Source organism: Stegodyphus dumicola, chromosome X2, assembly GCF_044657685.1.
Source record: "Stegodyphus dumicola isolate Sdum_Otavi_A_Nest chromosome X2, ASM4465768v1".
In the NCBI taxonomy this organism is placed as follows: Eukaryota; Metazoa; Arthropoda; class Arachnida; order Araneae; family Eresidae; genus Stegodyphus; species Stegodyphus dumicola.
This window is the reverse complement of record NC_140781.1, coordinates 61991667-62016141: the sequence shown is the minus strand read 5'-3', so window position 1 is coordinate 62016141 and position 24475 is coordinate 61991667. Positions and strand designations below refer to the sequence as shown.

Genomic DNA, 24475 nt, shown 5'->3' with positions numbered 1-24475 from the left:
TTCAGAAGAAATATATGTTTTGATAGGTATACCGGTTTTACAAGGCATAACACTGAAACCTGATATTGCACTTTACTGGTCTAAAAATAAATTGATCAAACCTCCACATTTTGGGATCCTATTTTATACATCTTTTTTTTATTATATGAACATAATTTTTATTATACTTTTACTCTAAACATTAAATTTTGTATTTTCAGTTTTTCTTTTATTCTTTAGTTCGTGAAAGTAAACAGTTTTCAGATAGCAAAACTTGCATTTATTTCCCCCCCAATACATTGCATAATGATGTTGCTTCTTCAAAGTGCAATTGCTTTATACATTGCATTAAACCCAAAGAAGCATTATCTGTACTTGGCAATATGTGCAAAAAATCAGATATTCCAACATCAGGCAATTGGAAGATGTAATTCTTAAAGTATTTATAAACATGCTCCATGATACCCTCTTGCTGATAATTAATGTTATTCTATATTTACGATATTTATTACTATGTTTTACTCCCTGTTTCTGAATAAAATCCTTAATTTTTCTCTCGGTAAAATGCATGTTTTGAAAGGATTACAAATACCCAATCAGATTCAAATTACTGAATTTTCCACTTTATTGAAATATCATTTTTGCAACCCTTTCTCGGTAATTCTCATTTTTTAGAACACCCTGATATCTTTTCTTTGTTTTTTGCAAATACAGTAACAGTAGTAAGAGCAATGTTAGTCTTTTGGAATATAAGAAATATATCATAAACCACTTTATGCTGGAGATAGTTTATTGCAAATCAGATCCTGCCAAATAGGTTGACTGCATGAATGTATTCATGGTTTCTCAAGTGGAACAGAACCTTAAAACAGTTCACCTTAAAAATTCTTCAACAAAGGCATTCCTTCCATTAGGTAGATTTAATTAAACAAATAAAACTGACCAAGTTGAAGGTTTCTTAAAATTTTAATTTTGGATTTTATGGTAAAAATAATTTGTAAAGCATAATTTTTTAAAAAAAAAATCATGATTATAATTATCCAGACATCTTCAATACAAAGGAGAAAAATTATCCCCAAAACTGAGCCACCTGCTCCAAAACTCATATACAAATGACAAAGCTCATAAAATAATGGGGAGTAAAAAACATTGTTACGACATTGTGCTAATTTTTTCAAAAAATGCATTTTTTTCTTTATTAGAAGGGCTATGAATTTGTATTATTGACTTAAGCACATATTCATTTGGTTTGGTGTATCTGGAATATTGACTTATCCAAGGATCGAAAACCAAAGTTCCACTGTATATGAAACAAGAAAATTTTGCTCCTCACATCCTTAAAACCATAACTAGAAATCTGGTGATTAATTAAAGCATATAAGGAAAAATGAATTATAAACATTATGATTTACTTTATTAGAGTATTCGATGTGAATGGTTACATTTTTCTGACTGTTCAAAGTTTGATAAAAAGACTCATAAGCTACTTCATTTTTAATTAATATCAGCAAATTTTCTGACTGTTCAAAGTTTGATAAAAAGACTTATAAGCTACTTCATTTTTAATTAATATCAGCAAAAACTAACAGCCTTAATGTTTGTTAATACAATTTTATATTACAAATAAGTAGTATAAACATCTTACATTAAGTAAATCCAGAAATTTTTGGTCTGATATACCACCAAAACAAACAGAAAAAATTTTAATTACATTTTTTTTCAATATGATATTCTTTTATCTAAATATGATTTTAATGTTTTTAATGAGCAGTTTCATGCCATTAAAAAAGTAATCTGAAAGTTTGTTTCTGACATTCCATAACTGCTCTTTTCCCATCATAATTAAATAAATCTCTTTCCATGGTAGATTTCAGTTTAGAGCACAGATAATAATAATCATGTGGGCTGTAAGGAGGTGGTCAAGTTCCTTAAAACTAAATTGCTGTTTTCGAATAGCTGAAAGAAGTACCCATCTTGCAGAAATTTTGTTCATGTAGAACATTCAAAACAACCGTTCGATAAATCCATTCTTGCTGCTACCTCTGACTTTCCTCTTGAACATGATCAATAATTTTTTATGACAATGTTTCCAATGGTTGACCTCACAAGAATCACCATCTATGAATTCTCTGCCCATGACGAATTGTTTTACACATTTTTTCACAGTAGAGCAGGAAGGCCAAGAATTATCACACATGATGCGTGCACTGTTTCATTTCTTTGGGATAAAGACATTTAGTCAAAAATCTAATCACAGAATATTACTCTTTTAAATATTTAAGGAAAAAATTAGCTCATCATTCTGGAAACAGTTTAAAAACGCATATAATTTCCTAAATAAAAATTCAGAATTTCCTCAGTTAGTATCACCACTACAGTACAAGAGGAATTTATTGACAATTTTTTTATATGTGAGGGCATAAATTTATGGATCTGCTTATGTAAATGCCTTACAAATTTATCATTAACATTCAAAATATATCAACTGTGACAATTAGAATACTCACTGACGCATTTTGCATTTGATAGCCACACATAATATTGATTAATCCACTCTGCAATAAAGAAGTATATTAATATATGCAAAAGAAAGATTATTACATTAATTAGACTATGTAAGATAGTTGACACGTTTTGTACATTGACCAAAATTTATTCAAAAATCCAAAAGTTCCTTTCAGATATTTCTCCTCATTAAAAAATTAAGATTTTTCTTTAACTAATATTGAGGTTATAAACCACTGACAGAAACAAAATATCTAACAAGTTTAAAATAAATTAATTAATTACAATATGCCCTCTTCAACTATGAATTAACCATGCACTTCTAGTCCAGTATTTATTTGACATTCTCAAAATTAAAATGCATTTGCAAAACCTTTTGCTATTCTTCATGGTCACAATAATCAAAAAGGAACACAGGCAACTATGCTGACAAGAAAATATAGTAATTTATGAAAAACTGAATATCACTGGCAAAACACAAAACTGTGAGGAAAAAAAAATATTTCCATGACTCATTTTTAAAATTTTAACTCTTAGACAGCAAAGGGTTTTGCTAAGAAAGTTGTATTCCCCAAAACAGCCATGAAATGCATTTTCTTTTAATACCAAAATTTTTATTAATTGCAAATTGCCCCTGGTATTTCAGACCTGGATTTATGCACTTTTAATGCATTACATTAATTTGTTACTTCTGCTCTTCACACTTTTCATGTTACATTATACAAAATTTGTAATACTGAACATAACAGGGTTGCCTTTCTCTTGATGACGAATACACATTTATGAGCAAGTAAAGGAACTTTTGTCTTGTTTATGATGCTTTATATCAACATAGATTAAAAAATTAAAAAGAATATAATATTTTCGTCCCTTAATAAATGCAAGGCTATTTTTTAAAGAACTAAATTTTAGTGAAGAAATTATTTTTGTCTTGGTATACAACCTATTTCAAGTAAAAGGGAATAACAATATTAATTTTTCATTTATATAGGCACTAAATCTAAAAATATTACTTTTGTTTTCCTTAAGTGAAGACACAGCAGATATGATATCACCAAGTGTTTAGTCAAAAAGCAAAAGATAGTTATTGCAAAATATTGTGCTTATTTTAAAGATAACAGTTTAGTGACCATAATTTGAGTGTTTACTTTAAATTTTATACACCATAGATGTTGTAAAAACTTTACAGTGATTAAAATGCATTAAAGATGTTGCTGGAACTGTTGCAAAAAGAAGTTAACAAAAAAGTACAACAGATAAATTACTGTTGCATTTACTTTATATAGTTCAAACTGTTTAAAAAAGTGATTAATCAATAAGAAAACAATATACGTAGAACTCCCATGATAAATTTGAATGACTTAAAAGGAGTTGTAAAAAATTTTGAAGTTACTAAAATAAATAAATAAATAAAAATTTCTGCAATACTTCTTGCTTTACACAAAATCAGTGTCAAATTTAAAACATTTACCTAAGTGTAAAACAATTTTTTTCTATGTTGTCTTAATTTTGATTATATCACTTGTTAATTATTTTTGTGATTAACAGCATCATTTGTACCTTCATTAATGTAACGATAAACACATACCTAGTGTCCCATCAAATCTGCCCAAACCACACAGCCCTTGCATGCCCAAAGCCAATACATAAAACATGCCCAAAGAACTGTACCTGACCCATAGTTTTCAAGATATATACAAAAGAAAAGTATACTTGATTCAAGGGGGGAGGGGAACCTTTATTGGAAACATGAACATTGATATTTGTATATGTTTACATAAGATGTTCAAAATATCCACTGTCAATATAGAGGCATGCATGTGTGTGCCATGGAATAGCTGACTGCATATGTTTCAGCATCATGGTGCCCACCAAAGCAGAGTAGCATGAAGTAACTATGACACTTTTTGTAGTAAAAATGTCTCAACAGACCAATTCCTTCAGATCCATAAAACTGGACCCCCCCACATCCAATCCAGCAGTCTGGATATTCCACATCCAGTCAATCACATAAACAAAAGTACTAAAATGTGTCAAAGCTCCATCATGCTGAAACAATAGCCCATGTACTACCACCAAGGATATTGTCATCTAGGAAATCAGTTAATTTATCATGGAGAAATACCAAGTATGAATGTCCAGTGAGCTGTTCAAGTAGCAGATATGGTCTGATCATGTGACTAGTATGGTGGCCCACACTTTTACAGACCTGAAAACCCAATGCCTCTGGAATGGACTGCATGAGGATTGGACCCTGACCACATACAGCTATTGAAGACCCCCCATCATGTGTGAAATATGTTTCATCCACCCACAAAATATGTGCAATGAAAGCATTATCAGCTTCATGTTGTTGCAATAGTCATTCACAAAACTTAATGCATCAATGAAAGTCATCTCGATGAAGACACTGCACAGCTGTGTACCAAAATGGGTATAACCCCTCTGAATGTAATAACCTGTGCACAGTACTGCTACTGGCATTTAGCTTCCTGGCATGAGGGTGTGTGTTCAACTTAGGAGTTTCTCCCATCTACCAATGTATTGCATCTTCCCATGCTGGACTAAGCCCACAGTGTATTCTTCCACCATCATCACAGAGATTGTGTGTGGGGTGGACACTTGCAGTATTTCTTAGTCTGTCATACAAGCTGCATATGATTTTGGAATCAGGAGGTGTCATAATGGCTAGCAACAGACATACTCTCCAGCAGTTTGTAAGGCATTAGCATTACACTTACTGAAGATAAAGTACATATCACAATATTCATGAATGGAATAACATTATCACCATGTGAAGATTACAGGTAGCTACTAGATTCAGCCTTTTAAATATGATTCAAACGCCATACTTTCCTTTTGCATTTATCTAGAAAACTATGGGTCGCACAGGAATAGTTCTTTGGGCCTTTTAATATTCCAAGCAAGGAATCTGGCTGTGCAGGGTTTGGGCAGTCTCGATGGGATATCCTGTATCAATGCTTTTCTGCATTGATACAGAGTCATCAATGCATTCTGCATCAATGCTTTTCTTTAATAGACTCCAACAGGTGTGTATAAGATTAATATGTTGTGCACACCAATAATCAATGCCAAAAAGTCATTTCTAAGAAGACAGCTTCCTCATACCTGAAAATCATATGGAATAGTGGATGGTCATTTTAGAAAGGATACACAGCACATGTAAAAAAAAAAATTAACTTTTTTCAAAAAAAGTGACACAAATATTTACATGAAGTTATCAGTTTTATGCATTAATTAGAGATAAACTCAAGAAAAATCAAACCTCAATATTATGAGGATTTTTACAACATGAGTAAGGGACAGCACATCTTTCAGGACTCAAATTTTGTACACTGCAGTTGAAGTAAATGTTTTTTGACCAATCCTTATATCCTTGATCAGATATTCCACAACACTGAAACTGAAATAAGACAAAAAGCAGTTATAGCAGCCTTCATTTATAACGCTGGCAAATGAACATATATTCCAATCTTAAAATAATAGACAGTAATGCTTAAACATTGCACTTTTACTTAATAGCTCATAACTGCAGATTTTGTTCCATTTTTTTAAAATTTCTTTACAATAATACCCCTACTAATGTTAATTAAGATACGTGGTTCTTTATTTCATTTTACACATTTGTGCTTGTAATTAACTTGCATTTGAAACTATCTACAGTTCAGAAAATGGTGATAAACAAAGCCTTATTGTCTCTATGTAAGAACTATAAATAATATGTATCAATGCATAAAAATTTATGCTAAATGCTCTAAAATGCCATACCAATCTTTACTACTTTTGTTTTCATCATCTTAAGTAATGTATATTGCAAATAGTGTTTGAAATTTTACGTGCGCACAGGCTCCTTGTATTTTTTACATACAATTTGACATCACTTGCATTCACAGCATCAATCTGTATGCTTCATAGTATGAGATTAAAATGTTTAAGAAAATCAAGCACTCCACCAACTGTGAAATAGTCTTAACAGTTTTTAACAACAAGGAACATGAAAGCAACAGATATTCATTATCAGATATATCAAGCGTATTGTGATAATATATGTGAAGTAAAGTATGAAAATAGGTGAGATATAAGAGCAGTTCAAATGAAAGTGGCCCTGCTGTAATAACTCTGCCATTTCAAGAGAAAGATGACTACGCATGCACCCATAGAGGACAGTGAGTGTTGGGATTGCAAGGGACATCATCAGAATCACATTAAGAGGCAGCGTTTGTATCATGGATGCCTCCAAACAGTGTCAATGCACGATCCTGCAATTTTAAACTGCAGGAAATGCAGGTGCTTCTGAAATCTATCACCAAATGCAAACTGTGTATGGCATGTAGTGTATGAAAGGCAGATCAGTATTCCGACAGTGTAGGGATTTGTGTAGTAGAAGCAGCAGGACTGACGACAGGCCACAACCTTGTCAAGTGCATGACAGTTTTTTTAATTAAATTTAAAATTTTGTTTACTAAATATTTATCAAAACATACATAAATAGAAGTAACATTGATGCAAAGGAAAAAATTCAATTTGTATTTATTTTTAGAGGTTGATATCTGTGATCTGAATCTAGAAGTCGATATCTCTGAGAATTTCTGGTGGTGACACTTTGCAATTCAAACGTATTGAGAGCAAAATATTAAACTTTCAGGTGAACATTTATTTCAAATAATTCTAATATGTTAAATTAACCACTAAATAACTGAAACAAAAAAGGAGCAAATTATGATAGACTTTTAAGTGGAAGGAAACTTGAGAATAAATAATGATAATTGTTTACCTTTTATTTATTAAATTTTTCTTTGTTGCATACAGAAAAAGATACACATATTTGTTATGTAAATAAACTTTACTTCTTATTAGAACTATCACCTGCAATACCTCACGGCATTTCAATTTTGATAGTTTGTGACCTTGAAAAAATATTACTAGCACATTTTTATCACAAGTTGTACATGCTCATTAGACAATCCAGCTCTTTTTTTAGACTTGCAATTCTGAACTGTGGAAAAAAAACTATTAACACAGAAATGTATTCCAAACAAAGTTATTATTCTTATGGCACAAATCTGTAACTCGGGTAACTCACATTTAACAGAAATGATTAATCAAACCTGTATATTCAGATTTTAGAATAAGATGTATTTAACAGTGTAAATTTAACTTCCTTTATAGGTTTTCTGGGGCATTATTCCCATTCATTTTCAAGGGCGATGAAAATGTAAAATTGGACTGAAAATCATTAAAATCTTAATTTTTTCAAATTGCCATAATAATGCTAATTAACTTATGAGAAACATACTTGTGGGCTGCATATGGGCCCTGAAGGGTGCCCTTTTGCGACCACTCTGTTAAAATACAAAAATGGCCTTATTTACTACAATTTTACAGTTATAAATCTGCAAAAGGGCATTCTTTTTTTTTTTTTTTTTTTTTTAAATCTTTTAGTTGACATTTTTTTTTTTGGAAGTTTCACAACAAAAGATTTGTCAAAATGTTATAAGACACCTAACAATACAAATTCATTCAACTGCTTCAAATTTATACACCGTATACACTTCTCAGATCTTTTAACTAAAATTGGATTATACAAAAACTATTCTTACCATTCATCAAATTAATTCTACTGTAAATTAAATTAATGGCCCCAAAATACCACCGCTCTAAATGTAAGTTTTTATGAGGATAGAACTGCAAGTAGAAATATAGGATGATTCTTTTTCAGTCAAAATCAGTTTCATTCCTTACTATTTATCTTGTTGACAGTACAGGTTACAGATCTTTTCAGTATCTGTACAGAAAAGCACTAAGAAATGGAAGCTCTATTCAATTAAATAATAACATATAGAAGACATGGCCAAACTATGGCTCTCTGACATCTTAACTGGGGCTCACGAGTTACTTGCAATCCTTTGCCCTCTGAAATGTGACTTGTTTTGAATAAACGTAGTTTAATTTTTTAACACAAATGGAATTTGAAATAGAAAACATGTAGTGCCACGTTTCTTTATAAGTTGCTAATTTAATTTCTGATATCATGTATGTAAAAATTTGATAGATCTCAAACTGCTGGCTTATTGTCAGAGCAACAAGTACATAAGACTACATATAATTCCACTTCGGGTAACTACGATTCCACTGCAGTGTACGTTGACATGTATAATTTAATTTATCATTTCTAAAAGCCTGCTTATGAGTTAAAAAAAGACGCTCTATTTTCTTTTAATTAACGATTTGTAATTTACTCAAAGTTGCCCAGTAGAAGAGTTACAAATTTTTATTTTCTTGTAACTTAACTTTTCTAAACACAAAAGAGTGGATATAAGAGGTATTTTTTCATATTTATATGTAACCATGCTAATCACATGTTCATTAATTTACTTAAAAAAATTTCTTTATATTCAAAACGTGTCTCATTATTTTATTATTATTTATTCAAAACCTATCTCCCGATATAAATTTGCACTTGTAGCTCTCAAACATTCATAAAATCTATCATGTGGCTCCCATTGTCTTGAAATTTGACCATCCCTGACATATAGCAAAATAAACCACTGGAAATAACTCAAACAGCACATAGACATAAGGCAAAGTCCCCTTAAAGACATGAGAAGTATAATATATAAATATAAAAAATAATAACATTATGTATCAGCAAAACATTAACTGGATTTGCACGAAAGAAACATCAACCTGAATAAAGTCTTGCAGCAGATGAAATCATATGCTAATTTTCAAGCTGATAAAGTCAAGAGTGGCCAGGCAAATTTAAATTTGAGTGAACAGGTTGGCTGCAAGGAAATTCTTGTAGTTTCTTTAATGCATAACATGAATATAAGCCAGTTTACCTTAAAAAATCCTCAATGAAGGCATCTTTTTCTTAGGCAGGTAGTCCTAATGTTATTTGCCATAATTAAATAAATAAATCAAGTTGATAAATTAATATTGAATCTTTTTCAGTAAACAGTTGTCACTCATAAAGTTGTCAAAAAAATTAAAATCACCTATTAAAATGTTTCCATTTAATAATGCTACAGATTTTTATTTCTACACACTAAAAGTAACTCAAGTGAGCTACACTGGAAAAAGTCTCAAATGGTTCCAGCAATGATCTTTGAGAGAAGAAGACTGTGACACTGAAAAACATGGCACCATGTTTCGTCTGATATTGTAAATGGGATATACAGTTACTAAATTGGCTATTAACTTTTCATATGAAAAATGGCTTATATTGTTGCTTATTTAATTAATGTAAGTTCTCAAAAACAGGCTTGATAAGTTATTTTCATCTTTTAAGATTCTGGAGACATGCTTTCAGCAACAATACATAATAGCAGAATTTCTATAAGTGCTCACATCTCAGGATGAAGAGGTGTGCAGATTAGAAAATTTTACAGATGTCATGGCTTTCTGAGTTTTGCTTACATATTTTCTTTCGAATTTTAACATTAAATTTGGTTTGATAGCACATAAATAACAAAACTATACATATTATACTTGTGGATATCAGTTTCCCTTAGAAAGTTTACCATGAAGGCATCCCCATGCGAGATAGCCCTTATGTGCTTTCCCATAATCAAACAAACCAATAGTTCTGGAGTATATAAATAAACTGTGCAAGAGAAAATTGGGAAGAAAACATGACAGTTCCATAAAAATTTTTAAAAAATAAAAAATACTTGAGCAGTTGGTGAAAATATGGAAACAACTGCTTAATCACAAATCTCAAGTCATATCATCAATGTATCCAGATGGAAGACTACATAAATTGGTTAATAAATGTAATTAACTATCTTTTAAATAAACTAGAACAAAATATGATGGAAATCCTTTTTCACTCATGCAGAATTTTGTTATTATCATCATAAACAGGAGATGGAAACAATGAAACTTTTAATGGTTTAAACAAACATCTGCAAATTTATTTAGTAGTTTCCCAACGATATGAAAGAAATCAATACTGCAAAACTGGCAGATTTCATTATTAAGTAGTCTACAATAATTACTATAAATTTTTAAAAGTGTAACAAGAAATAAGTGCCGATTTTGACATTTTAAAAAATGCACCTAATATTTTTTGAAAAAATGAGCAAGTTATTAAAAGTTCAATCACTTTTCTATGTACACTGCACCAAAAAAAAAGGGGCAGACAATTCTATATCTTCCGTTCTACTAGGCCGATTGACGAAATTCAAATTGCATTTTTCATGTCTCGAAAGCGTGACTTAGGATATATATTAGATTTATATATAGCATTGTTTTAACATAGGTATTTTGACACAAAATTGGACTTTTTCTGAAATAAGATAAACCAATTTTTTTCCATACTTTGATTCTACTACTTAAAATTATGTCAGACTGCCAAGTTTTGTAAAACTCGTATGAGTAGCTTTTAAAAATTTAGGTCTCAAAATTTAAGCTCGTCAATATTAATTGAATTTTGGTACATATTTATTAATATCTTTTTTTATTGTTCCTTTCACATTTCGAAATTTAGGTTCATTCCAAATAAATTTCACTCATTTTTTAAGATTTATTTTTAAAATTTCTATTTTTTTAAATTTTTATAAATTTTTTGAAAAAAATTTTGAATTATAACCTATAAAATGTTTACCACCATCCTAAAGTAAGTGTGTTTCTAAGCATAAATGAAAAAAAAAATAGTTTTTTTATTCAAAATTTCCCAAGATATACACAAATTTACATATTTTCGTGTTTTGAAATTTGGCATCTTTTTTTGAGCGATAATAACGCCAATTCTGGTTTATGGATTTTGTTACAGTGAATTGCCATAGCTATTTTTAACCTTAAATTTCAAATAAATTTTTACGGAGAATTAATTATATGAAATTTCCCCCCCCCCAATGATGCGTAATAAGTATTTATTAATACTATATGAAAAGCTATTTTTTTAAATTATTGATGACGATATTCAAATTTTAACCATTTTTTAAAAAAATTTCTTTCTTTATTTTATTTTGTTATCATTTTTTTAAATATTTGTAAGAGTAAATTTTTACTTTTGCCGCATTATCATCTGCTACTTAACTTTTACTGCATTGTCTAAGACTGAGAAAGCTCATTTGATGTTTATTTTCATAATGTTTTTAAGCAAACAGAATGCTGACAGTTTGGGTCATGGTCCGGCTTCAAATATATATATATATATGTAAGAGAAAATTATATGAATCAGAATTATAATATAAGTATAAATATTAATTCTTCCTCTCTATTCCAAAATCTTAATAACTTCTCTGCATTACGTCATTTGTAGATCACTCTTTGGCCCGCGCAGCTCTGATGGCGTAATAATTGCGAACTGAAACTGTCCTTGTAAACCAAAACTTTTCTCTTCGCGTGCTTCCATCTTTCATAACTACGCACTTCAGCTTTTGCTCTCTACTGTGCTAAGATGTAATTTCGCTGGCTTGCTTTCTATCTCGCCAATATCAAAAATGTAAAGCTTCTGTGGAAAGGCACGACTAGAGTGCCAAGTGATTGTGGCCACAAATATCAATTGCAAATAAAAATGGAATTAAAACTGCCTCGACTGCCAAGTTCTTTAGATATCACCAAGTTAGCATTACTAGCATACTGCGCAATCAAAATCTTCTTCAATATGGGTCTAATCACGCATCGACACTGCTCCGGCTTCTCCTTGTGCTTTTAATACTACAATTATTATTATTATTATTATTTTTTTTTTACATTTGCTAGTGCTTTAACTCTTTCTCATTAAAAAGGCTTCCCTGTCGCTATGCCTTTTTCTTTTTGAAGGGGGGATATGTAAGAGAAAATTATATGAATTAGAATTCTAATATAAGTATAAATATTAATTCTTCCTCTCTATTCTAAAATCGTAATAACTTCTCTGCTTTGCGTCATTTGTAGATCACTCTTTGGCCCACGCAGCTCTGATGGCGTAATAATTGCGAACTGAAACTGTCCTTGTAAACCAAAACTTTTCTCTTCGCGTGCTTCCATCTTTCATAACTACGCACTTCAGCTTTTGCTCTCTACTGTGCTAAGATGTAATTTCGCTTGCTTGCTTTCCATCTCAACAATATCAAAAATGTAAAGCTTCTGTGGACAGGCACGATTAGAGCGCCAAGTGATTGTGGCCACAAATATCAGTTGCAAATAAAAATGGAATTAAAACTGCCTCGACTGCCAAGTTCTTTAGATATTACCAAGTTAGCATTACTAGCATACTGCGCAATCAAAATCTTCTTCAATATGGGTCTAATCATGCATCGACACTGCTGCAGCTTTTCCTTGTGCTTTTAATATTACATATATATATATATACCGGGTGGTTATAATTAAAAATCCCCTATAAAAGGCATCCTACAGCGCAAACGGGTGAACGGAATGCAACGAAATTTTGTATACACGAGATGTGCTCACAGAATTTCGGAAAAAAAATTTAGTTCAAAATGATAACTAGAGGGCACCTTTCCTTTTTGTGAAATTTAACACAATAAACGACCAAAACGAAATACAGAAACAATGTTAACAATCCAGAACAAGAATTATGAGTAATAAAATGCAAAACCGGGAAAAGCTGTCAGTTGTATGAGAAAAATGTCGAGATTTGCAGGCTTGCAAAGAAGAGGAAGCTTTATGTGAAACAAGTTAGGGTATAAAACGTTTGCAGACATTGTCATGTTTAAGTTGATGTTTCTGGCGGTACTAATGACGGTCTCTTTAGTTGAATGTGCGTTATTGGGGAAGCTGTTTTAAGAAAACAAGGGAAATGCTTCTGCTGCAGCTTGTGAATTTCGTCATAGAAATAATCTATGGCGTGGACCAATGTGTACTAAAAGTAGCAAAGCCATAATTAAGAGATTTGAAGAGACAGGGAAATTAGGAGTTCAACCTGAAAGAGGGCGTAAACGTGTCACCCCAACACTTGTTGATGCCGTCAAGACAGCTGCTGATGCATAGTTCAGACATCAGAGTTTCGAGGCAGTAGTGCACATGCAGTTTCTTTACAGATAGACTATTCTTACAGCACCATCCAAAAAGTACTCAAACATAATGCACTACTTATCATACAAGATCTGCCATACACAGGAGCTGCTTGATAGGGACAAGCCACGTATCTCATTTGCAGTCAGTTTTCTCAACAGAATGACTGTTAATTTGTCATGGTCTTGGAATACTCTGTGGAGCGATGAGGCTCATTTCTATGTCAATGGGACAATCAACATACAGAATTGCCAGATTTGGGCTAAGAAAAATGTGCGGATCCACATAGAAATTCCTCTACAGTCTCCAAAGGTCACTTCTGGTGTGGATTCACGGCGACATTTATCCTTGGCCCATTCTTCTTTGAGGAAATTGGTGAATGTGAGCCAGTCACATGTTCCATTATGGGCCATCAGTACCATGACATGTTGCAGACGTTTGTGGTACCGCAACTACAGCAAAGGTGGGTCCTTACATCGACTATTTTCATGCAGGATGGTGCACATCTACATATCCATGGCTCCATAAAGACCCTATTGCTCCAACACTTCACAGAGGAATGTGTTATTAGTGGCTCCTTCCCTAATCCATGGCTACCACGTTCATTGGATCTAACTCTGTGTGATTTCAGGTTATGGGGCTATTTAAAAAGTCTGGTGTATCAGAGGTGTTGTGACGTTGAATGATGTAAAGAACTCCATAATGCTTCATGTGCAAAGTCTCACAACCGATCAGTTATGATCTGCTGTTGAACACACTGTCCATTGACTTGAAATCAACTTAAATCAAAATTCTGAACATTTTCTAAATTTTCATTCTACAGTCAAAAGTCGTTAATTCGGACACCCATAATCCGGACCACAAAGCTAAAAACTTTCTGCGCATGCGCCGCGTTGACACATGCGCATAGGCGTTTACGCGTGCGCGTAAGACCTTTTACGACTGCGCATATGCGTGTGCGCAAGTGCAGAAAACGTTTTCGCGTGCCCGTTTTATGTATAACAAACGGTATAAGCTAAAATTATCTAATTATCTATTTCCATTAATGTTGATGATTGCGTTGTTCCTTAATCTTCGAATTGGATCCGGCTTATTATTTTTGCAGACTGTAAGAGCAATTTTATAAAAGTAAACTTGAACTTTCGATTATGTCAAATAGAATTTCTGATTCTGGAGCTCCCCAAAGGATCGTACAAAACGAAAGTATGTTTCGATGTCCATTGTCCATAATGCAAAAAACAAAAAGTGGAATTGCTGTAAAAAATGGATAAAGACATGAAGAATGTGACAGAGAGGTTAGTGAAAACAAAAAAATTTCGATTGACAAGTTAGTCGGTATTCTCGGCATAGCAATTAACGGGACTTGAACAGCAGAACTTTGTAACTGAACAAGAAATCATGTCTGTTTATAGAATTAAACAGAAAGTATTATCACATAAAACGAAGCAACTTGAACAACTTACATTGAAAGAAATGTTTAATAAAGTAAACAAATAAATATTAAGCTTTTTTTTTTTTTTGTAAATTTTGATACCATTTAGATTATAATTGTTCTTTATTTCATAAATTACGATTCCATATTTTTAATTTTAGAATTTCTGCATGCCATCTTACGAGATTTAAACTGATGATCTATAATCCGGAAAAATCGATAATCCGGAATCGGCGAAGTCCCGACGAGTCCGGATTAACGACTTTTGACTGTATAGCAGTTTTTCTTTAACCCTTTCGCACCGGTGCACCTTTGTTTAAGACGCTCGTTCAGGACGGAAGCAAATTGAAGGCAGTCACCGTACAAGATGGAGGTTTTGCATCGCTAAGCCTAATTTTATAAAAAAAAATCAGAAAAAAAAAAGTTTCACCTCTAGCATCGTAATTCTTGGTATCATTTTAGATTATTACTTGAGCTCTTATATATGCTAAAATTAGCACTTAATAACATTTTTTTCTTTATGTTACATGAAAATATACTTAAAAAATTGCATTTCTTGGAAAATAATTTTCGGAAGTGCTATTCAAATTATTCCAAAGTTTTAATTGATAAAATCCTTTAATAAAGTTTAAAATTAATAAAAAAACACAATAAAGACTATTTACAGTAAGAAGTAACAAAATTTAAAATGAAGACTGAATGTGGTAAATCTCGAAGTGAGGAGAAGTATCACTTAACTCTTACAAAAAGTATCATTTTCTAACTCTTTAGAAAATGAATCATCACTTTCATCTGCGTTAGTAAATGGTTCATTAACCATAACAGGGTATTCTTCTTCTAATAAATAGCGCCTTCCCGCCATAACAGACTGGAGGTGAGGCTTTCCGAAATAAAAAGAGTAGAAACGGAAACATATCTGAAGGCAATGCAAAACATAACAGAACTCCACATAGTAACCCTAAAAGACTGTACATAGTAGACGGAAAAAAAAAAAAGACGAAAAAAGGAATGGGATATAAATCAGACACGCGAATATTTATATTACTACACAGTGATTTAAAGAGCCCCTGTTTACGCTTCCCCCCCACTCTCCCAACAGTTGATGAGTAAAATACCAAAGTCAAGGTCAGAAAAGGTATTCATTTCAAAAGTAATGGGCATAGGATGCCATCTAGTGGCCTTCGGAAAAACATTCCAGCTTTAAATGTGTATACGCATCACCCATCCTCTGAATGCAATCTCTAGTGATATGTGGATGGGACGCCCAGCTGCAAGAGACATTTTTATGAAATGCATATATGGGACGCCGTCATGAAAGGGTTAACAGATATTGCAAGCAAAATAATTTAAGTAAAAAAAAAAAAGAGGAACTTTTCTGAAAATAGAAGACAGAAAATTGCTTCATGCAGCCGAATTCCGAGTATGTTGGTTAGTTAAGCCTTTAACAGTAAAAGCTTAACTAACGAACATACTCGGAATTCGGCGATTATCTGAAAAATTCCAGATAGTCGAGCGTAACTGGTTAAGAGAGGAAGGGGTTAGATTTTTCAGCTAAATAATGCTTTTGACATTTCGATATGTGCATCATATAAAAAATAGCCCAATGGAACTGAAAAATAATCTGCTTAGCAAGCACAGTTAAAATCTTTTATCTCTGCACAATATCGCAAACGTTATTGAGCAATATGTGTACCTTTATTCTTCCGCATGTGATATTATGCAATCGGAATCAACAGCTGACAGTATTCGGAGAATAAATAACTAAATAAAGGAAAATGCACCTTTGCTTCATCCGGTTTTCACCGCCATGCAGCCATATTTATCGTCGAGCAGGACACGTCAAGCTCTACGCAATATCCCTGCCATACTCATATTGATTGAGAGATTTACCAATCTGGGGGGTTTTTCATTCTAATTTTGAACAGACTGCGTTAAATTTCTGGAATAGAATCATTCTTCGCTTGGGTTGATAGACCGCAGAACTTTTAGTCCTATTCAATCCAGGTTGGAAAGAGACCCAAAAAAAAAAAAGTCCGTTGCTTGCTTTGCTGTGAACTGTAATGGTTTCAATATTCGAGATTTTGCGGAGAAAGGGGAGAACCCCCAACTTCCACACTGTATAATGCATTTGAAAAAAAAAAAAAAATTTTGATTATTCGATTACTTTTACTTTATTTATGCCATTCCAAATATTATTCCTTAGAAAACTAACCTGTGTTAAAACACACTTACCCATTTTTGAAGTTTATCTCTACTTCAGCAGTTACTGCAAATATATTATAAATATTCATACATGTGCTCATAATATAAGCATACCAATCATAATAAACTCGAATACAAATTGACCAGGCAGAATGAGAATGTAAATTATTAAAGTCTTGATAGAAATTCAAACGTGTGTAATATTGGGTGGGAGCAAAAGAATACAGAATGTACTGGAATTTTCTACCGTTTTCGCAATTCTTTGACCAACAGAACAACATGCCCCTGTCTGTACTCGCACGCACCAAAGGTTACGTTAATGCAGAGAAAGGGTCAAAAAGTTATTTCTGGGAGTATGATTCATCATCTGACGCTCCATAAGGAAGAAAAGTTGTTTATTTAGTTTTGGCTTTGGTACGAGGAAAAAATGTGCGTTTGTTAAAAAAAAGCACTAAAAGCAAAAAAGTAAGAGAAAAAGTAAGCACCTATAAGGGATTTTTTCTTTTATTTTCAAATATAAGGACTTATAAGCACTTGTAAGGACCGCTACGAACCCTGGTTACACATGAGAAAAACCACGAAAATGCACCTGTAACCAGCCCGTTCGCTAGGATTCAAGCCCCGAAGTGATCTACCAGTGTTTAGCGACTTTACAGCTTGGCCTTTTGAAATGGAAGGCAATAACTTTATTTAAAATTAATGTCAGAAATACCAAGATGTTTAGAAAAGTTGGATGCTTTTTTAATACTTGCCTGAAGAAATACTAATAAGAATGCCTGAAGAAAAAGAGTAAGCCATTAAGAAGAAAAAATAAATTTTTGCATAAAATTTAGTACTTTTTTAATTAAAAATTTTTTAGTTTTATGATATCTGATTCTTGCGATTTCAAAAACAAAATATTTGACTAAAATATGAATAACACTTTAAGAAATTAAATGTAGGATGATAAAATTGTGTCAACCAATGGGCACAATGATAAAACTGTTTAAAGCAATGTATACAAGTCATCCTAAATTAAAATGTCGGATATACAACTCTTTCATTTATATACCTTTTCTGAACAGAACATTGAAAGGCATTTTCACGGTGCATTACTGTATTTTCTCTTTTAATATATGCAGTTTTCAAATGCATTGCAATCTGGAAGTATTCCTCCAAAAGAAACACAATTCATATAAATAAAATCAAATTCTGGAAAATTTATATTAATAAATATATTTAAAATGCACAGTTCGAATGAATGAACAGAAAATTTTAAAACAATTATCTGAAGAAACAATGCAACAAAAACAATTAAAATAAAAATTTCAAAATTACCTAAAATAATAACTGACTTAAGGGAAAGGAAAATTGGTTGCCATATATTAAGAAGTTTGCTAAGTGAACTAACTATTCTTGGCACAAACAACAACAACAACAAAAAAAAAAAGTGAAAATATAAGTTTTTGAATTTCTCCGTAAATTTTGCACCAAATTTTACAAAATTTAATATTTAGGAATAAATTGAGTTGTAGAATCGAAATATGCGAAAAAAAAAGGGCATGTTATTTCAGAAAAAGTCTGCTTTTGTGTCAAAATACCTATGTTAGAATAATGCTATACAGTCAAAAGTCATTAATTTGGACACCCATAATCCGGACCTCAAAGCTACAAACTTTCTGCGCATGTGTCGTGTTGACGCATGCGCATAGGCGTTTACGACTGCGCGTAAAACCTTTGCAGCTGTGCATATGCGTGTGCGCATAATACGTTTACGCATGCGCGTTTAATGTATAACGGACGGTATAAGCTAAAATTATATAATTATCTATTTCAATTAACGTTGCGGATTGCGTTGTTCCTTAATCTTCGAATTGGATCCGGCTTATTATTTTTTGCAGACTGTTAGAGCAATTTTATAAAAGTAAGCTTAAACTTTGGATTATATCAAATAGAATTTCCAATGCTGGAGCTCCCAAAGGATATACAAAGCGAAAGTATGTTTCGATGTGTATCAAACAAAAAGTGGAATTGCTGCAAAAAATGGATAAAGGCATATCCTTTGTTTCTCTAACCATTCCGAAATCTGTTTATAAATTTCATGCTGCTCTGCAACGGGGGGAAATGCCGCAGCACGCAATGAATTGGAAGTTGATCTGTCAGCACTATCCTTATCTTCAGGGCACATGTTTTTATTTTATTTGGCTTATAATTCCTTACTAAATTTAGTATTTCATCTCGATGTACTCTGTCTTTGATATGATTTAAATCACATTCCTCATCATTATAATTCGCTTCCAATAGTGAAGAAAGTGACACAGAGGCTATTGAAAACGAAAAAATTTCGATTGACAAATTATTCAGTATTCTCGACAAATTATTCAGTATTCTTATCAGTATTCTCGACACAGCAATTATAGGACTTGAACAGCGGAACTTTGTAACTGAACAAGAAATTATGTCTGTTTATAGAATTAAAGAGAAAGTATTATCGCATAAAATGAAGCAACTTAAACAACTTACATTGAAAGAAATGTTTAATTAAGTAAACAAATAAATATTAAGCTCTTTTTTTTTTTTGTAAATTTTGATACCCTTTAGATCATAATTGTTCTTTATTTCATAAATTACGGTTTCATATTTTTAATTTTAGAATTTCTGCATGCCATCTTACCAGATTTAAACTGATGATCTATAATCCGGAAAAATCGATAATCCGGAATCACCGTAGTCCCGACGAGTCTGGAGTAACAACTTTTGACTGTATATATAAATCTAATGTATATCCTAAATTGTGCGTTCAAGACATGAAAAATGCAGTTTGAATTTTGTCAATTGGCCCAGTAGAACGGGAGATAAAGAACTGTCTCTCTCTCTCTTTTTTTTTTACTTGCGGAGTGTACATCAAGCATATAAGTAACACAAAGCACATCGTAAACTTCTATCACTAGATTAAAATTTACTGTTATTAATTATTTAAAAGTTATTAAAATTAGTTAAAATTTAATGATGCATTTAAATCCACATCCAAATAAACATCAGGAGGTTGCTAAATTTGTTACTTAATAAAATGGGCATTTATTTGGCGAATGCATTATTGCAATTTTCACCAGAAGCTCTTGTAGATGTAAGTAAAATAAATAATATAATATGGGCATAACTTCTTCAGTGCATGATAGAAGCTAGACTAAATTTAGTGGAACAACATGTCTCTAGCTGCCACTCTGATCACCAACAGTGTATAGCAGATGCTAGCTCTAAGCTTTATAATGATAGTCACAAATTTCAAGTTTTTCAGATATTGCAGCAGAAGACCAAAAATTTGCCAATACCTGATTACAGCATAGCCTCTAAAATGCAAGCAGCAAATAAGATAATGACACCATATAATTTTCAAATTAAAAATTACTATCTCCAAGTCTACGTAGAAAAAAATGCTGCAAAAGGCATGCTCATTTTCTTCATTCAAACAGAAAATGATGGTTATTTTTCTGGATTTAGAACTAATTAAAGACTAAGTTAATTCTTTATGTAAAATAAATAACAATAAGACAACATTGTTGATTGGAGAACAAATTTGGATGCACCAATATCATTGGACATCCAAATTTGTTTCATTGGACATGCGAAGAACTGCAATCGATCTCTGGAGCCCAGTGCCACGCAGACATAACCTGAAAAACGGAATGATTTATTTGCATTTTTAAAAGCCATTATATGAAGCTAAATGGTAACTGTTTTCACATAAGTTGATTCATATCGCATTTGACCTTTGTGTACTGGCATTAGTTTCTGTTCTGTGCTTATGGTTTTGATAGATTTATTGGTATAAACAAACTGGGAATCACGGATCTTTATAAGTGAGCCTGTGAATTAAAGGGGCACGTGCATTTTTTGTTTTTTCGTTAGGAATTTCTCCTTCTTTTTCTTCATTTTTGTTCTTTGCGTTTTTGTTATTAGAATGTGGGTAAGTGCATCCAGCTCCTTTTTTTTTTGTTTATCTTATTTGCTTTTTTTGTTAGGAAAGTGCATTCAGCTGACTATAGCAGGTGTAACATCGCCAAACTTCTGTGATGGAAAAACTCAAGACCAGTTATCCTTTATTCCATTTATTTTGAAACTTAAAATAAGCTTTCTTGGTTAATTAAAAAGTAACATTACAACATTATTACAGAAGGGGAGATACCATCAGCTTTCTCAGCGCATAATGCATCTTACTCGCTCACATTTCTCCGGAAAGTATATCTCCTTTTTGTTTTCATTACTCGATTTACTAGGTCATTATATATAATGTCTTGAATGCTCATTATATATAATGACCCAGGCATTATATTTTGGTATATAATGTATTTACTTTACATATAATGTAATTATATATAATATATATGTTGGACGTGATCAGTAACAGATATTCCACCAATGGGGATCTTTTCTTGACAACTTTCCGGTCATCTGGCGAACACTGTTTTTCAATCTAGAAAAGCAGAAAGTTTTCTAATATAAATCTGATCTCACACAGGGTTTGAGGATGAAATATTTCTGGGCGTCTTTTGAAGAAGTTTTGGGACATGTGTTGAGGTTATATTCAGTTGCATTTCATTAGTGATTAGTGATGGCTTAGAAACCTTACTTAAAAACTTGTCCAAAATCACCAGACACTCAACATTTTTGTCTAACTGGAAGACATATTCCGAAAATTTACATTGATGGTAAAGGTAATAAAGGTACGAAAAGATGTGTTGCGTGCTCTAAAAACAAGGAAAAGTGAAAGCAAACTACGTATTTTGAGTGAAAAATGTGCAATGTAGGACTGTGTGTCAATCCTTGTTTTGAATTATTTCACACAAAACACGATTTTTAAATTGGAATTTAATTACCTAGAGGTAATTCTTGCTCAGTTTTTCTCTCTTTTTCTAAATTCCGCATTTGTAATTTTGTTTTTATGTTTATAATATTTATTTCTGTGTGTATTGTTATGATTTTCGTATTTTGCCTGTTTAATTTATTTCTATTAATTCTTTATATTATTACGCATTAAAAAACAAGTACATTAAGTATGCAACTTTTAAAAATTGAAATAATTATATCAAAATGCTGATTTTATATATATATATATTTGTAAAATTAGGCTAAACTGCTGAAAACGTGCGGGCCGGTGGCGACGATTCATTTCAGCAGGTGCAGTCCTATGACTGTGCTTCGTTCTACGCTCACTAGTCTTTAAGGGGTTAAAAAGATACCATTTCATGACAATTTGGTTCAGGTTATTTAAAACAGCTTCAAAAATCATGTAAATGAAAGCTTTTTTAAAGAAATGAGCATAAAAATAAATCCATAAATGAGTTACATAAAAGTATTTAACAAATAATTCAGAATTTTATACATATATTTTAGTACTAATTAGCATAAAATACATAAATGGAGATATATAAGAAAAACTATATAATAGAAAACTGAAAAAAAACTAAAATTTTACCTCTGTTTGAAAGGCATCAATGACATTTTGCAGGTTGGTATCATCCCTGTATTTAACAATGGGTTCCTTAGATAAACCTTCTTTTACGATATTGATAAATTGATTAGGAAATACAAAGGCAAACACTGTCAGGGCCATTTCACCAATAAACAGCAGCAGCAATGTAAAAGAATACTACAAAATAATAATAATAATAATAATAATAATAATAATAATAATACTGTTCTTTTCTTCAATCAAATTTCCACAGCAGAACCAACTAAGTAATTACAAAATCAATACAATATGAGCATTATAAGATATATGAATGTCTATTGGTGTTTTTACAATATGCTGTTCTGATGGTACATTTACATTATCCACCCAGCGATGAGGAAGAATCACTGGCAATGCACTGTGTCACCAAAGTAGGCAACCCAAAATATAACAAACAAGTATTTTATCTGACAGTCCACTAATGATTGCATGCCTCTTATGCCAGCACGTAATGGGGAATTCCCATGAAGCAAATGATCGAATTGTATAAAAATGTACTGTTAAAGATTGGCAACAAAATATTTGAATGAAAGTAAAAATTGGTTTCAGATTATCCGAATATCATTTACGACAGTTGTTTGCTTTACTTATTGTAGGTTTAAAGCACGGTTTCTTAAAACTTTTTGGTGTAGGGACCCCATAATATTTACAAAATTTTGTGGGACCCCATAAGCATTGCACATATAAGGTACACGCACAAGTGAAACAATTAATTTCTTCATTTGTATTGCAATATACTATTGCAGACTTTAATTTTCAAAGTAAAATTAATGTTTCTATTATAAAAAAATGCATCAACACATTTTCGTTTTTCTTTGTCTGTATTGTCTTATCTATTTTCAGATACATTATGTAAAAATATTTGATAATTATAAAATTATTATAACAAGTGAAAGAAATGTCAAAGTTCCTAAAATTTTTGGCAATCCCCTACTGGCAGCTCCCGTGACCCCAACTGAGGTCACGACCTACAGTTTAAGAAATGCTGGTCTAAAGAATATATGTCTGGTAAGCTTTTGTCATTCTTATAGTTCTTGTTGTCTCGATATGTTTCCGAATACAACTACATACATATTGATGCAATTAATTATCTGTGAGAAGTATGTGTGGCTAGTACAGAAAAATGTTTAAAAAAAAAAATTTTTTTTTTTTTTTTAATAAAAGCAATTCTCTGATATTTTTTTCAAGCTAAAGCAGGTCGATGTGTAAATGGAGAACAGTGCCACATAGTTGTGTAATGTAAGAAATTCTACAATTCTCTGATTAAAAATAGGTCAATATGTATATGGAAAGCAGTGCCAATTTGCTGTGCAATGCAGAAAATTCTGCAATTCTCTGATTTTTTTTTTTTAAGTTAAAATAGGTTGCTGCGCACATGGACCAAGAAAATAGAAAGTTAAATATTTTACTGTGGATGTTTGTGACTTTTTAATTTAGTTTATTTACTATTGTTTTATGAAATTTTGGCTGTTTCATTATGGATGGTTCTTGCGTTTTTAATTTTATATTTTTCATAGCCGTTTTATGTAATTTTCAGTGTGTAATTTTCCTTCTTTTTAAAATGGCTACATTTTTTCAGGTGTTAGATTGGCATAAAAGTAGTTGCAAACATTTGGTGATTGCAGGAGTGCTGGGTGGATAATGCAAAATGTATTGTTCTGATTTTTGGCTCCAGTTAGAAGTTTTTCAGCCTAGAATGCTTCTTAGGATCCCATAGAGAATGCTTCATTAATTATGACACAGAAGCAGAATCAGAAAAAATTTCAGCATGTTTTTGATAGAGTAGAAATTTATCGTCAGCAGAAAACTTTTGCACTCTCATCCTTCATATAAAATCTAATGCAAAGTACACCAGATTAAGTGGAAACAGTCAAACACAG

General features: G+C 31.8%; 1 protein-coding gene across 2 annotated transcripts in view; it reads right to left on the bottom strand.

The window, feature by feature from the left end:
* LOC118188494 (tetraspanin-14-like) overlaps positions 1–24475 on the bottom strand; it is an 87286-nt gene that overhangs the window by 21787 nt on the left and 41024 nt on the right. Inside the window, exons 3-5 of one of the 2 annotated variants that reach the window (XM_085809720.1) lie at positions 22560–22733; positions 5771–5908; positions 2487–2534 (exon numbers count right to left, since the gene is read on the bottom strand). In XM_085809720.1, coding sequence (XP_085665846.1) covers positions 2487–2534; positions 5771–5908; positions 22560–22733 — 360 coding nt within the window. The remainder of the gene's footprint in view (positions 1–2486; positions 2535–5770; positions 5909–22559; positions 22734–24475) is intronic. The other variant, XM_085809721.1, reaches the window with a different exon arrangement.